The following is a 17,410-nucleotide window of genomic DNA, read 5'->3' on the forward strand; positions in this document are numbered from 1 at the left end:
CATAGAAAGCATCAAATCCAAGATAACAAATGCTAAATTATCCAATCCAAGATGTAACAGAGCTTCATGTAAGAGGCAGTCTTGCACATTTAACAGCTTTTCATTTTGAAAAACATGCTCTGCATGAACTCTTGCCTTTGCATTCCATAAAGATAGATCACCTTCATATACACGCAACTTCCAATGATGGTAAATGTTTTTAACAAAAGACAAACATATTAATACCATTCTACAACAAAGTAGAATTTAGCAGATTTTCAAAATTAATAAAATAGTATTAAGAAAAATTGTTTATAAGTATTTTCTGCAATATACTCAAATATGATGCCAGAACTGGCTACACTCACCAAAACTCTTACTGAACTAGCCCCCAGATGGCACCAAAAATGTTATTGAATAAATATTTTGGCTAATCTTTGTAAAGATGGGCGCCATGACAACCCATATGACAACTCAAAGTATTAATCTACCTATATGATTCTGGTCGTTTTGGTTTGCTTTGGACAACAGATTCTATCCTCTCCAAGATATCTGGTGTCAACTTTGGAATAACGTCCAATGCTTTCATGTTCTCGTGAATCTGGCAAAAGACAATACCGGTTAGAAAAGGTTTGGGAATATAGATAACTTCCAAGAGAAATATCAACAATCAAATGTAGTTCTTTATATGCAATCCCTTTTCTGCAATCGAGACAATAACTTGGTGAAAAATACGAATGTACATGCGATGTTAGGAATTTTACTCATTATTGGTTTTCTAATGCCAACTTTTCTTATGCTCAAACATGCCTGATGTATGTGTGAAGTTTTTGTTTGCATCATGGAGAGAATGCAGAACACGCCTTAAACTAGAGTAGTGTAAATAGTTATTTCAGAGATGGCAAAGCCAGAAAAAGAGCAATTGTATCATAATTGTGTATTTATTCGATGTGTACCTGAAGAACAACTGAACACTACAATAATCTAGACAACAAGTCTTCTGTTGGAAAAATAAGCTACGGGACTTTTGCTATGTTTGATTATGAACAGAATAAGTCAGTATCACTAATAGCTACTACTAATCATTCGATACTTTGCTTCGCATATCACATCAATAGCCATAAGAAATGATCATTGTGGCCATTCAATAGTTGTAAGAAAGTAGCATTATGGCCATTCCAAGACAAAAGCAACACGAGATAGTCTTATGGAAGCGTTGTGAACAAAACAAGTGTCTCATTATGACATTGCTTGCCACCTTGCCACCCTGAAAGTAGAGAATCTTTCGTAAGAGATCCAGCTCTAGAGAGAGAGAGTGAGGAAGAGTATGTAAATCTCCCTACTAGTGTGTTGTAACTAGAGAATTATCAATGGTGGTAAAAAAAAGGGGGTTTTTACATGAACCCCTGGTGTACACATAGCTCTGTGTAAATGACTCTTAAAATTTTGGCTTTTTAAGAGGATTTGGGAAAACAGACTAGGAAGAATATCAAAAGCTACAAGTTTTACCTTTTCCACATAATAACAGCGTATACCCAACAAACATATTTTCAATTACATTACAAATTTTCCTGTTGTTCTAGCATATACTTTACACATATAAAAACAAACTGTAATATGCATTGCTAACTGCCATCATCAATAGTCATTATGTTGACTTAGAATGAAGCATGGCAAGTTCCAAAAGTTGTTTCTACAAGGCACAGAAGGAAAGTCTGTCTACATGAAGTTTTTGAGCACTCTGTACATCCTAATCACCAATAGACCAAAAAATTAACTTCAAACAATAATACTTTGCTTAAAAAAATTAACTCCAAAGTATAATACTTTGATACAAAAATTCAATTCCAAATTTACAATATTTTGTTATGATATAATTCAGGTCTGGTTTTTTTCAGAATCCGGTGCTTTCAGTAAAGTGCAAATTATATTCTATAGCAGAGTGTACCAAAAAAATAAAAGAACTACCATATAACTTTTCAGAATAACAGTTTTTCGTGTCAGTATAAGTCCTTAAAAGACATTAAAAGAAGCAACACTAGTAGAAGTTTTTAATGGTTAAAAACCAAAAGCAGCGCATTCAAGATATATTGATTGGATATTGTAACCAAGAGAAAGTCTATAACTTTATGATCCAGGAACAAAGAGTATTATTGCAAGTCCATATGTGGTATATAATGAAACCAATGTTGGGAAGACGACGCTAAGTATAGAGAAGCATGGCTATGGGTAGACAAGTGGATGAGGAACTAGTTTAAGAAGAAGAAACAAGAAGGGCGGAACCAACGCCAGATGAGTCATTACCAGAAGAAATTCATCAGTAACACTGAAAAGGCCATTAAAAAAACAGTAATACATAGAAACTATCCGAATTGCTTAAATATGAAGAGTGTCATAGGGGAGTTGGATGGGTATATTAAAGTAAAAAGCGCAGACTTGACATAGCTGGTTAAAACGAAGTAGAAAATGTTAGATGGATTAACACTGCCAGACTTTCATAGCACCAGCTTCTCATTTTGAATGGGCACTGTATTAGAATTTAGAAGGATGTTGACACTTGCTCTTCTGAATGGAGAACTTGAAGACGGAACCATACGGAAGTATCCATAAAGATTTGTCATCAGCGGCAAAAAAATTAGGAATCCAAATTGAAAAAGGAATTGTATGGGCTTAAACAAGTACCTAGAACCTAGTATACAAAGATTGATTAATATTGCAAAAATAAAAGGGTTATAGAGTGTTACAATCGTCCTCTTTACAAAAATAGGATCATTATTATTATTCTATATGTAAATGATTCGGTGATTACAGATAGGTGCAACGAATCAATAGAGGCATTAAAAACGATATGTTTCGAGCATTTAATATGAAGGATCTTGGAATGCTTCCCTATTTCTTGGGCATCAAGGTTTGGGGGGTGGGGAGAGGAATTTTTTATTTCGCAAAGCAAATATGCACATGATGTACTAAAAGGGATTCATATGCTGGAATGTGAACTTAACAGCCCATGATGATGGCAAGGAACTATACACTTCAATATATCTGGTAGTTATATATTTAACTGCTATAAGACCTTATATTTTATGTCACTGAAGTGACTACTTAGTTTATAGCAAGTCAATCCTAGAGGATCATGTTGGAAGGATACTAAAAGTATAATAATGTATGTGAGAGGTACCTTGTAATATGGAAGCAAATATGGAAAATGTTCAGATTTGAAGCTAATGGGTTATACAGATAGTGGGAGATTCAAATCAGGCTAAACCTTCAGTCTCAATCAGGAACTACAGTCTAGGAAAACAGTGGAAGGTTCTAACATGTGACCACCAGTGTCAAAGATAGTCAAGGAAAACAATATACCATCTCAAACCTAAAAGTGTTCCATTGAGAAGTCAGGCTACAAGGCTATGCTGGAGCATTCCAAGTCATCCAATTATAACTCATAGGAGGAAGGAGGTGAGAAACGGCATTTAGACAATCTATATAAAGGAAGGTGATCAATAAGATACCAATTGGTTGTATCCAATTTCGATAGCTTTCGATCATGGCATAAACTCACTTAGATCATACCTATAAATGACGACTCCATAATTCTAGCATATTAAACATCACCCTACCAAGTCAAGTCAGTGTTTATTACCTTAGTCTCCATGAACCCCTAACAGTAACAACTTATTCACTGAAGCATAGAAGGGACAAACTTCCAACGCACCCAAGTTCTTCACTGTATGCAATAGAAAGCTCCTTAAATAGATTGAAGCACAAACCTCCCACCAACGATTTCAGGGCTAGTACCTTTCTAGACGCCTTATGTACTAGCTCTAATATATAGAGTCGCCCGTGATCATCATTTGATTGGCAAAGGTTTGAATGGATAAGTTTCCAATGCTCCCAAGTACTTGACGATAGGCAATAGAAAACTCCCTAATCAGGTTCGAGCACATACCTCCCAACAAAGATTTCAGGTCTAGTACCTTTATGGAAGCCTCAGGTACTAGCTCTAATATATAGAATCACCCATGTCTCATCATTTGTTTTGCAAAGGTTTGAACTCCCCATCAATCTAGCCATTGTAGATGTCTATAATTTCATTAGCGTCTTGGTTTAGAGGATGCAAGGAAAGATCGTATCTTAATTTAGCATGTTTCTTTTCTTCCCTTTAATGTTAACCATTCATGAGTATGAATACAAACATTTAAGTTACAAGAAGTATCAAAAAGATGGTTGTACAGTTAAAAATTTCACTGGAAAAAAATTACATTATTTTCAGTGAAACAATCAAGGTGAAAATGGTACACTTTGATTGTGTAGGAATGCAATATTTTCATAAAAGCATTTACTCTAGGAATAACCTTCTTGTTTTAAGTAGTGTTCTTACTTCATAATATCTGAGCCGATTTCTCTAGATAAGATTTCTCATTTTCTTCATTTTTCCCAATATAAAAAACTAAGCGTCTACAAAATTAACAAAAGGATATTGACAGCTAAGAGAACTAATGATTATTAGAAGTACCACATTTGAAACTGTGTGCCTCATAGAAACAGAAAATTCATTGCTTGTAAGGTCTACCTTTATCAACAATTTTGCTACATATTATATTACTCTTCCAGAAATATCTTGCATAAACAGTATCATACTTCTTGTATTTTTGCAATGTAGTTTCACAGTTTCTCCCGTAAACAGTTCACCTTAATTAAAGTAATCTGCTACATAATTCACCTGGTATCACAGGATAGAACTTTCGTGTTCACTGAGAATCTATATTATCTCCATCCATCTATTTATATACCAGGGGCTTGACTGGTTGATCAAGAAAGGTGGTGGTATTTCCCCATCAAGGTTTGATTCCCCCAGCATGAAGCGTATGTTCATTCCTTTGAAAGAGTAGGGGCCACAAGCAGGCCAGGTGTGGCAAATCGACATAATGCATTTCCCTAGTGCTAAAGATAATTCATCCTCCACATTGAATTGGAATATGTTAGTTGGTTAGTAGCAAAGGCTCATAACCAATCTGACCAGCAAATCAATTTAAAAGTGATTTATTGGTTGGCAATTAGGTCCATCCACACTGTGTGACCAAGCAATGAGTTAAGACATAGAAAAGCTATGGAGAACATGAGATTTGATCATAGGTTGATGAGTTGGAAGCGAAGGGTCATAAGTTATAACCAATCTGACCAACGAAAACTCATATAGGATGCCTATAGGGCCCACTAGATTTTATCATAAGCTGGTATGTTGGCAGCAAAGACTCAAAACCAATCCAACCCATGAATCACTATGAAAGTGGCTGTTGCTTGGCAATTAAGTTCATTTGCACTATGGGACCAAGCACTATGTTAAGACATAGGTTGGTTATGAAGTCCACAAGATTTTATCATAGACTGACTGGTTTGTAGTGAGCTGATAACCAATCTGACCAGCTAATCATTCTAACAGTGACTCATTGGTTGGCAATTAAGCCCATCCACACCATGAAGCCAAGCATTGTGTTAAGACATATATAGGCTATGGAGCTCACAATATTTGATCATAGGTTAGATGGTTGGTCATGAAGACTCATCACCAATTCCACCAACAAATCACGTTAAATGTGAACCATTCGTTGGCAAGGACTATGTTAAGACATAGGCAAAGTATGAAGCCCATGAGATTTTATCATAGGTTGGCTGGTTGGCTGGTTGGTTGGTAATGAAGGTCCATAACCAATCCAACCATTTAATCATAGTGACTTGTCGGTTGGCAGTTAAGTCCATCCACACTATGTGGCCAAGCAATGGAGCCTGTTACACACCAAAAGTGGGTGACCCCTAGGAGAAACCTTTCTCCTATTCATCTCTTCCAGCCGGCAGCCAACAGCCTCTGACAGCCACCAAGTAACCGATGTGGTGTGCATTCTTATCTCTGCCACCTACATCAGTTGTATGTTTCCTCATCCATTTGTCAAGAGCACATGTTGGAAGGTGGACAATTCGTCCTAAAAGGTACTTTATTCATTATGCAATCAAGTGCTTATGCTTGTTTTTCATTTGGGCATTTGGCATGGATTATAGAGTGACTTGGAAGAAAGAAGGGTTTTGACTATGGTTTTGTTCCCTCGCCTTAAATGGGGGGTTAACATTCAATCCTAGTCCAGTGGGACCTCCCCTAATGGTCCATGGCTTTAGGAAAAGCACTACTTGGGAAACCTTGATTGAGATAGTGTGGTCCCATTTTCCCCATTCCATACTTACCACTTTCCATCCCCATTCTAAGCCCTATACTCCACCTCCCATGTACAGGTCCACTTGACCATGGATCCACTAGGATTTATCACACCCCCTCCCCTTTTTCCACACATCTGGATCAAGCCTATAAACTTTGCCCCAGGAGGTTGATGTAGCTAAAAGAAAAGGAAAGATCATATCATGGCCACAAGCAAGAAACAAAAGAAAGAAAATTATAAAATGCAAAAGATGGTCGAAACATTAACATTAGCACGTGGGCAAAAGCCAAACATGAGCTCTATCCGTTATCATTATGGCCATCACTTGGTTCTTGGGGCCAATGTTGCCCTACTGCATCATGGAAAGGAACCCTTGCATATCCCAACCCTTAGTGGGCGATGAACTACCCCACCACTAAGGGGGTAACCACTACTAAACATCATTCAAAGCATGCTCTCATTTCCTAGAGCTTTGGGTAGTTATACAAAGAAAAATCAAGAAAAAACAAAAAGCAATAAGAGGGGTGGAAAAACAAATGCTAGGGTAACTCATGCATCCATGATTGCTCCCTCCTCACATTTGTACACCCCAAATGGGGAATTCCTCATCATTGCTACACCTTTGACCATGGCATTTGGCCCTGAGACCCCTTTTCCCTTCAATCCATCACTATTCACATGACACCTATTGATTGAAGGACGTACCAGGGACCTGTCTTTCCCCTTAGGGGTTGGGAACACCTAGGAGGGTCGTCCATTAGCCACTCCTACCTAGGGAGGTAACACTATTACGTGATCAAATCCCCAAATGTGGAATGGGTTTTGATCACGTCAGTGAATCCTATTGTTCAATATCTTTTCTTGAATGTCTAATGCATGGAACTATTGATTCTATGTTAAAATTGTGTACCCTAATTTGTTGAAGATCAATTGATTGAAGAATATCTTGATGAATGTTGTATGCATTACTCATCATAAAATGTAATGAATGTTCCTAGTGGTGATCCCCTTGCAGCCCTCCCATGAAACTCCCTTTTTCCATTGAATGGGTAAATGTTGGAAATTTGATAGTTAGGGCATCAAATTTCAGCCTCCGAGAACAAATTTGGCTCATCTTAAGCAATCCTAGACCCCATATGCCCATAGGAAAAGGCACTAGTCCTATCACTTGGTTATCATCTTGAAATTTCCTCCATAAATTCCTCTCCTTAAATTTGGTCCTTTTAAGGATAGGAAGGAGAATCTAGGGCTTAGAGCGAAATTCTAAGGTGGAGGGTTTTGGGTGGTTTGAGAGCCTAAGGCCCTAAACATCAAGAGGTGGGTCTTGACTACATGACCTATCATTTTCGTGATCATCCACTCAAATTCCATCCATAAAATCTCTTTCCCTAGGTGTTGCCCTAAGAGAAAAACCCTAGTTTCTTCTCCCTCAACTTGAGGACTTTATTAAAGGTTTCATGAGCCTTGTAATTATTGGAATCCATCACAAGGAACCTTTTCTCTTTGGTCTTGACCTTAGGAACTCCCATTATCATCAAATACATCAAACCCTAGGTCTTGCACCTCCCTTTTCTAGGCATTTTCATTGAGAGCGAATTGCTTCCTTAGAGAAACCTTTGAACTTATATTGTGTCTCTTCTCTTGAAAGAGCCCTAGTGAGATCATCTTATACCTTATCTACAACCTATTTATCTTAGAATTGATCTCTTCCTCTCTTACCAAGACTCCTCCCAGTGATGAAAATCAATAGAGAGCAAGGGTTTTTTGCTGAGGTGACATTGGTCGATTGACAATGAAGGTTCAATGGTATCAGAGCAAATCAACAGTGTAACCAGATGGTCAACAGTACAATCAAATGGTCAACAATACAACCAAGTCAACAGTACAACCAATCCGACCAATGAGTCACTTTAAAAGTGACTTATTGGTTGGGAATTAAGACCATCCACACTATGGGGCTTTGCACTATGTTAAGACATAGGCAAGCTATGGCGCCTACAAGATTTGATCATAGGTTGGTTGGGTGGTAACGAAGGCTCGTGAGTGATACCAATTGAAGCAATAAATGAATTAAAAGTGACTTACTGGTTGATAGTGAAGTCCATTGGTTGGTAGTAAAGTACTTGGACTTGTAACCTTAGGATGAAACACATGCTCTCTCTCTCTCTCTCTATATATATATATATATAACCCTTCAATTTCACGTTGAAATTCAATCTTTTTCACATTATTCTAAACATATATTTGATTTGTACTTGTATTCTTGCAAATAGTTTAACCTAATTTTTTCAATTCAACTTTTATACATAAAATACTTCTCTTGATTTGTAACCATATTTTTCTTATTCGATGAGAAATGCAAAAGGGAGAGTCTTTGGGATTGAGATGGATCAATGTATAATGGTAATCAATTTAAATTTGGGATTGAGATGGATCAATGTATAATATGTAATGGTGGTTGTAGTTGAGCAACTTGTATTATTTAGTATTTTTTTCTTTTTCTTTTTTTAATTGAGCTTGCTTTAGTATTATTACTTTTTTAATGTAATAATGTAATAATGTAGTAAAAAAACTTTTGTTCAAGATTTTTCATTTATAGAGAAATAGTACACCATTGCCCACATCTTGTCAAAATTCTATCGGCCTTATTCTCACCAAATTTTTTAGCCAATTGATAGTTTCCAAAAATGATTACAACATACCAAAAGACTTTGCAGTCCAAAACCGAAGGGAACACAAGACCAAAATACCAGCAATATCAAAACACAACAAATAGCCATTAAAAATCTGATGAGGTTACCAGAGCGAGATTCCCTCATCTTAAGCCAAGGGGAGGCCAAAGTCGGAATTCATTGTATTTATGGTGGGTATTGCTGCGAGTCTCTCGTTTCTTCTCTGCGTTATTTTGTTGATGAATGTTCTATGGATCCCCCGTAATGTTTAAATTTATGGTAGGTATTGCTGCGAGTCTCTCGTTTCTTCTCTGCGTTATTTTGTCGATGAATGTTCTATGGATCCTCCCCCCCCTATTTATGAACCTTGGGATTCAATGGGATTCAATGGGGTGGAGGAGGCACTCCCCACAATCCCCATTTCCATGATTTTTTTTAATGTAATATTATTTAACATTAGGTGACAACATTTCCTCCATATTATGCAATATTTTTTAAATGTAATATTATTTTTATTACTTTTTATTTTTTTATTGTTATTTCTTTCAACTTTTAAATAGCTGCCATTATGTTTTTTAATTATTATTTTTTTAATCAAATGTTTCACTGCAACATCTCCTTCATACTGGGCTGTAAAGTGCCTCTCGACACAACAATGTTTTCATGGATTCTATTAAATTATGAACAGGAATATATGCTACAGCAAAAAATATTCGAACAAATAGTAAAAACTCAGCTACAAAAATCAAAAAGGTTTTACTTGAGAGTAATACTTTTCATCTGCTGCATTGAACAGTACCTTTCCAGAGATTCTAAAGTTTTCAATCTCAAGACTGGATGCTAACTCACCTGGCTTTCTTTTGTTGAACCAGTAATGACTGTGCTAACATTTGGATTTGATGCACACCAAGCAATAGCAAGTTGTGCTAGAGGCACATCCAATTCTGCTGCAATGGGTTTAAGTCCATCCACTTTCTTTAGCACATCATCAACCAACGACCTGCTTGCTAAGTTCTGCACATCATGCATAAATAGTAAAAAAACACTAAAAATACTCATCGAGTTATGAAAAACAACATTATTAGATGTTAGATACTAAAAATATAATAACAACTCATTAGGTTTGGCTTACAAAACTTTTCATTATTGATACCTACTCTGCAAATAGACAAAAGATTACATTTTAATAAAATGAAACCTTGTCCATTGCACACCAGGAAAAAGAAATTTTGACAGTTTCCTTTCATGGTATCACATAAGTAATTGCTGATGACACAATGTATACATATTTTCTATTAAAATATCATGCTTCGCATCATTCAATACCTTGTAGTTTTCTAATGCAAAACGGCTATCTGGAGGTATGGTCCCCTTAGTGTATTTCCCAGTCAAAACTCCAGATGCAAGTGGACTCCATGTAGTCAAACCCACACCATAGTTACTATAAAGGGGTGCATACTCAACTTCGACCTGCAAAATAATTTCGATCACTATTATCAGCACACAGGGTTAATTTTAAATTAAAAAAAAGAGCATTCTTTGCTAACACAATTGCATACCCAAAAATTAGATTGCACCTTTTCATTTCACACTTAGAATTGTGCTAAAGGACTAGATATACAAATTTAAAAATCTTGATGCTTATGCCTGCAAGGTTCTAAAAAGAAGAATTGTTAGAAAAACTTAGGTAGGATTTCCTTATTTGTGAATGAAGCTTCTAAAAGGATTCTTAACTTTGGGTCCTGGAATGTTGTAGACCATTTTGTTTTCATTCAATCATATATAGCATGTATTCATTCAAATGACTGTAACCACAAGAATGTCCTTTTTACACATCAATGGAACCAAGAGAGAGAGTTGTGGTTATCAATTGTTTGTAATATTGTATACTAGAATTGAATTTAACATTCGATTTCACAACAAAACACATCACTAAAGCATTGGTAATCCAAACCATGGATCTCATGTTATAGAGAGCTTCACCCAAATGGACAAAATATGTTTAGAGATTAAAAAAAACAATATTTCATTATTAGATAATGATAATTAAGCGAATGAAAACTATATGGAAAGAGGCATAAGAGAGAAGACGGATAAACACATAGAGAGAGGTAGGAGGGCAAATGACATTGGACGATTTAAGAATGCCAATAAAGCTACAAAGTATAGACATTATAATTCTTCTAGTTTGTATTTTTAATGGATAGAATAAGATACTGGGAAGGAAACTAGTGAAGATGGGCATTAAAGCTTTGGGTAGAAACTTGAACAATAAGAAGAAACCAGCAATAAGAATATTGTTTTATATTTCTTTCCCATAGAATGTATGTATAAATGGGCTAATAATTTCAAGTAACCAGAATATTTTTTATATCTTTCCTATGTTTCAATAGAAATAGATTGTATGAATAGATTCGGCCAATAAGACAATGGAAAAGAACAACAATGGCAGTAGAGTTTAAAAAATGAATGAAACCAATATAGCAAAATGGATGATTCGGCACATGAATAGAAAAATAGAGCTTTTCAAAAAACAAAATAAGAGGATGCTATATTTATTTGAATTGCAAAAGCTTTGCATTTATGACAAAGAAATTTAAAACAGGCACACCTCAAACGGAAAGACCATGGTTGAAGATGCCAAAGGATATTCAATGATAAAGAGTATGGTTGACAAGGTTTATCCCGACCCTTCTATATAGGTTGCAATTGTTCATGGTCAATGACACATGGAAAATATGTGAATCAGATTTCATGCCATGATTAGAAATGTCGAAATTGTAGGAAGGTTATAAAACAAATGTAATAATGGTTAAATTTTAGTACTAAAATTAATCAAATTTTTAACACATGAATTCAAATTTGAAATTTGAAGTTTGAATATATAAATACATTAATTTCAGATTTAAAAAGTCCTATAGCTGGCCCCCAAAAAAGCAAATCTGGTAATATCTTTAAGATATTCATCTGTGATTGTAATTTCAAACAGAATTATATGGATAATGCGATTTAAAGTTTCTAAAGAAGGAAAGTCCTATAGCTGGCCCCCAAAAAAGCAAATCTGGTAATATCTTTAAGATATTCATCTGTGATTGTAATTTCAAACAGAATTATATGGATAATGCGATTTAAAGTTTCTAAAGAAGGTGAAAAAATAAAAGGAATAATAACAGCACCACACACATTGCAAAGTATTCTATTATGAAAAATTCAAACGACAAATTGTTCTAAGTATCTTATTCAATCAACAAGGTTGTATATAAATACATTAAGGTTTATTTAAGATAAATAAATTGTCTTAACTATACAATCCATTTTTTTATGTGGTTCACTGTAAGCTACACAATCCATTTAATTGAGAGAATATCTCAACCATTCCCAAACAAGGAACTATCTTAGTTAGACTAAATCTCTCAAATCCAATTAATTAACAAATTTATTGTATGATGATGAATATCACACAATAAGAATTAATATCTCCAACAAAAATAAGAGCACCACACACATACAATATTCTATTAACAAAACTTACTTTTTAGATGGTTTAATGCAATAAGTGATTGATAGCTAAAACCCCTTGAAGTGAGTTCACATCTGCATTTGGCAAATCTACCTCTAAATATCTCTTGTTTTAATAAATAAAAATGCATAAATATCTAGCAATTAGGACACTGCACATACTTCACAAACTCCAATGTTAATTAAAAGCATTTAATGCAGAATTGGGTCACCGGTTAAATCAGCATCGTATTAAACCGTAGGAGGATAAGGTATCTAAGGTATCTAAGATCAGTCATCTCACCTAATTAGTTATGAAGATATGTAATTGGAACATTTGGGATGGTAACAATGTTAGTTACATGTAGTCAGTGCAGCATTGGTTCACCGGTTAGATCATATCTTATTAAAGATGTCTACAAGGTCCATTCCCAGTGTGGTCAACCCTAACCAGATGGCATTACGTTGAAATGAAAAGAGTGCTGTGCCTTACCTATATTGCATGAGGTTGGAAGGAGTGGAATTAGGTGCAAGTCTGGGCCCTGGGGTGATTTTAGCAAAATAGCAACCCCTTAGGCCTGTCACCTAAACTGAAGGGTAAATCTTCTCTGTGCCATGCAACCCCTTGGGTTTGGGTTGTGTTTGTTGAAGCACTTTCCAAAAAACATATTAATGGCATATACAAGAAGTTAATAAAATATTCATCATTAAAAAAGTTAATGCCCAAATCACTAGTAATTCCCATCCATATCTTGTATACCAGAAGACAATCAGAGGGATTGTCATTGATTAATGCCCAAAACACTAGTAATTCCCATCCATATCTAGGACACCAGAAGACAATCAGAGGGATTGTCACTGATTTTTATGCACAACCAATTCACAATCAAGCTAACACATTGACACCACCAATATCAAAGGGCAACGGAAAATATTAAAATCCATAGCAAACCAGGACCTATGATGATGCTTTAATAACATTAATGCCAATTTTCATCGATATCTAGAGTACACCTCAGGGGACAGAATGCAATCAGGGACTTAGTCATAGATTTTGAAGCACCCAATTCACGACTAAACCAAGCCAGTACATAAACACTGCCAATATCAATCGTCAAGAGAAAAACTCAAAATCCAGAACAAACCAGGATGTCTGATTTCAAAGTTTAGAAACATTAATACCAAAACCATCAGGAATTTCCATCCGTATCTAGCGTACATCTCAGGCAGAGACGTCAATAAGGGGCTTGTCACAGAATTTCAAGCACAACCAATTCACAATCAAGCCAGCACATAAACACTGCCAATATCAATGGGCAATGGAAAAAAATCAAAAACCACAACAAATCACAAACTATGATCTCAAAGGTTTAAAAACATTTCCATTCAAATCTCGAGTACATTTCAGACGCAGACGGCAATCAGGGCTTTTCATTGACTTTTTAGCCCAATCAATTCACAATCAAGCCTGCTAGCACAGAGACACTTTCAATCGGTACAGGAAAAGGAAAATTTCAAAATCCATAGCAAACCACGATTTAGTATCTCATACTAAATCCATATCCACTGGTAATTCCATATCCACCGTACAGATGAGGCACAGAAGGCAACGAGGGGATTATTATAGAATTTTAAGCCCAAAAAATTCACAATCAAGCCAGAACATAGACACTGCCCAGTGCCAATATCAACGGGCAATTGAAAAAAGAATCAAAATCCACTGCGGCCGAAGACCTATGCTCTCAAAGGTTTAAAAACATCAGTGCCAATAACACTACTAATTTTTATCCATGTAGTATACATCTCAGGTACAGAAGGCAATCAGGAGGTTGTCAAAAAAATTTAAGCCCAACAAATTCACAATCAGACCAGCTTATAGACACTACTGCCAATATCAATGGGCAACGGAAAAGCTCCAACTTCATAGCAAACCAGTACAAACGATCTCAAAAGTTTAAAAATATTAATGCCAAAAATGAGAGGAGTTTTCTTCCGTATTTAGTGTACATCTCAGGTACAGAGTGAAATCAGGTGTTTGTCATGATTTTTAAGCCCAAAGAATGTTCAATCAAACCAGCACATTGACAATGGCAATATCAATGGTCAAGGAACAAAATCAATGGGAAAATTTTCAAAATCCATAGCAAACCAGGACCTATGATCTCACAGGGATCTTTGTTCCTTCAGGAATCCAGTTGATATATTGCCAGTGTCTCCATTATATAGTCACCTAGCTCTAAATTGATAATAAATTATTTTTTGGATTAAAATAATAGATTTTTAATAGAAAATAATGCACATACCAAATAAATCACCATATATCCATCTGACCCATGGATCTATTAACCTGACAGAGGTTAAGATGGATTTATGTCAATATATTTTAATATTATTATGGTTTGTCTTTGTTTTTTCATATATACACTAGGTCTAAGTAGGCAATTAACGTTTTCTTCATTCCAATGAGGAAAATGAATTTTAGGAAGCAACAAAACATATACCATATTTGGAAAATAAATCAGAATAGATCCATCTTAGCCTCCTCTTAGTGATTAAGACTAAGATTTATTTATTGACGTTTTTAGATTTATTTTATTGATGTTAAAGACATGCCAATCCAAGATCTCAAATCACCAATTTCCTAATCAACTTCATGAGATTTGAAGCATCAATGGGAAGTTTCAGTAAGTACAAGACAAAAACCTAATATAAAGGCTAAAATCAAGACGTTTGCATATATTCCCCAACTTAAAAATTTCGTAAGAATCCCCAACTATGGCTCTGTGGATTTATTTATTTGTTTTATTTCTTACTCAATCCTATTTTAGTCTATCATCAGACATCCATGAACCCCTGACAGGAATAGATAGAAAAGTAAGCAAAAACCGACCTTGTGACGAGAAAAGAGATTGTACTCGGGCTGCTCGCAAGAAGGTCCGACCATGTCGAGCCTCTTAGCGACCTCCCAGGCCTCGGTGATCTGTTGTGCGTTCCACTCACTGGTGCCCCAATAGAACGCCCACCCATTATCAATAATATAATTCATGGCCCGCACAGTCTCCTCTATGGGGGTCGAGGTATCGGGCCTGTGGCAGAACAGGACATCGACATAATCCATGTCGAGCCTCTTCAGCGAAGCCTTGGTGCCTTCGACAATGTGCTTGCGGGAAAGCCCCTTGTCATTAGGGCCAGGGCCTCCCCAAAAGAGCTTGGTCGACACCACCACGTCGGATCTCTTCCAACCCAATTCCTTTATCGCCTGCCCCATTATTTCTTCGGCTCGACCATTGGCATAGACCTCAGCATTGTCGAAGAAATTGACCCCATAGTCCCTGGCGCATTGCAGCAAGCCTTTGGCTTCCTTGACATCGAGCTGGTTGCCAAAGCTGACCCAGGCTCCGTATGAGAGCTGGCTCACCTTCAGTCCAGTTCGCCCCAGGTTCTTGTACTGCATCGAACTCTTACTCGCCATTTTTCCTTACTCCGTTTTGCTCTCTCGATCTGCAAGGACTGTATTAGTTAGCTCTGCTCTGCTCCCCTTCCTTCCTTCCGTATATATAGTTTCTTGGCCTGAACAAACTTTAAAGAAGGATCCTTCGCTGTCCCATCGAATGGAATACCCCGTCCCCATTGCCATGACTGGAATAGATTCGCGAATCGCTTGGCGAACCAGAAATTAAAATAAAAGTTTGGCATAAAGCGATTTGACATCGGACTTCCCCCACCCGTGGCAGTAGTTTACCATTCCAAATGCCTTTGCTGGACACAGGTGACGTGTTGATCTACATAGAATCGTCATCGGTTATGTCATTACGTGGAAAACATAAAGCAAATGCCGTGATTCGTCATTGGCTATGTAATCGGCTATGTCATTACGTGGATAGCATAAAGCAAAAGAAAGGATTCGTCCATGCTGCTGAGTAATTTTCTGGATTGTCAAAAGTGGTTGGAATTTGGGTTAAAAAAAATTTAAATAGTGGTGGGAATTTGGGTAAAAAAGTTCAAAAATTTTGTAGAGCGAGTGTTTGAATCATGTTTTTTATAGTGGAAATGGATTCAGCACCATCAAAAATTTGCGAGGCACTTAAAATTTTGAAGTTTAACTACTTTAACTTGGATTTACAAAAATCCTTATCAGATTTTCTTAAAATATGGCTGGAATTTCCATGACTTTCTAAGTTTTTCTTTTTTTAAGTATTTGGTAAATTTTGTTGGAAATTTAATCCGATGTGTTGGAATTATAGTTAGTACAAATTGTCATTCATGAAGGTCGAAGAATTGAGGCTTTTGTGATCCATAACAAGTTTATGAACAAATTTCGGAGACAAGTATGGTTCATCAAGACAATTGTTATTCAAAAAAACCTTCTCACCTATAATTATTTATAATAATCTCTATAAAAATAGAGTTTCATTCTTATTATATGTTTTTTGAGTTTTAAATTATTAACCTATTTCTTTATATCTCAAATAAATTAATCATTAATCAAACAAAAATAATTTTAAATAAACTAATGGTTAACTAAACAAAAATAGTTTAGAACATGCTTAAAAAAACAAAACTCTTAAAATTATATATATATATATATATATATAATTTTTTTTAATACTATTATTTATACATTAAAAAAATTTAAATAACAAAAATTTATAATCAGACTAAAAAAATATAAAATTCAGTACATAAAATATTAAACTGCATCTCAAGTAAAATATACCTCTTATTCCTTTTTATAATGAAATATAATATGATTAAACTGCATCACAAGTAAAATACGCCTCTTATTCATTTTTTAATGAAATATAATATGATTCTTATAATGTATTCTTAGTTTTAAGTAAAATATATCTCTTATTCCTTTTTTAATGAAATATAATATAATTTTTATAATGTATTTTTAGTTTTTTAATATAATTTTAATTATCTATTCTTAGTTTTTTAATTGATATAATAACGTTTGTTTTTAAACTTCTATCAAATGGTTTCAATTATAAAAATTAAAAATAGAATAAATTAATGGAAAAATAACTGTATACGTGTATTTTCTTATATTAT

The 17,410-nt window shown here is 35.3% G+C and overlaps 1 protein-coding gene across 1 annotated transcript; it reads right to left on the minus strand.

The window, feature by feature from the left end:
- Positions 1 to 245: 245 nt before the first annotated feature.
- Positions 246 to 15,966, minus strand: LOC149226911 (putative voltage-gated potassium channel subunit beta). Its single transcript, XM_089377631.1, has 4 exons — positions 15,246 to 15,966; positions 10,184 to 10,327; positions 9,707 to 9,871; positions 246 to 580 (listed from the first exon to the last, which is right to left on the minus strand). Exons 1-4 carry the CDS (start codon positions 15,825 to 15,827, stop codon positions 467 to 469), a joined length of 1,005 nt encoding a protein of 334 aa, XP_089233757.1. The 5' UTR covers positions 15,828 to 15,966; the 3' UTR covers positions 246 to 466.
- Positions 15,967 to 17,410: the final 1,444 nt, after the last annotated feature.

Source organism: Pinus tabuliformis, chromosome J (assembly GCF_031772625.1).
Source record: "Pinus tabuliformis cultivar Carrire ecotype Pingquan chromosome J, CPIR1, whole genome shotgun sequence".
Classification (NCBI taxonomy): Eukaryota; Viridiplantae; Streptophyta; class Pinopsida; order Pinales; family Pinaceae; genus Pinus; species Pinus tabuliformis.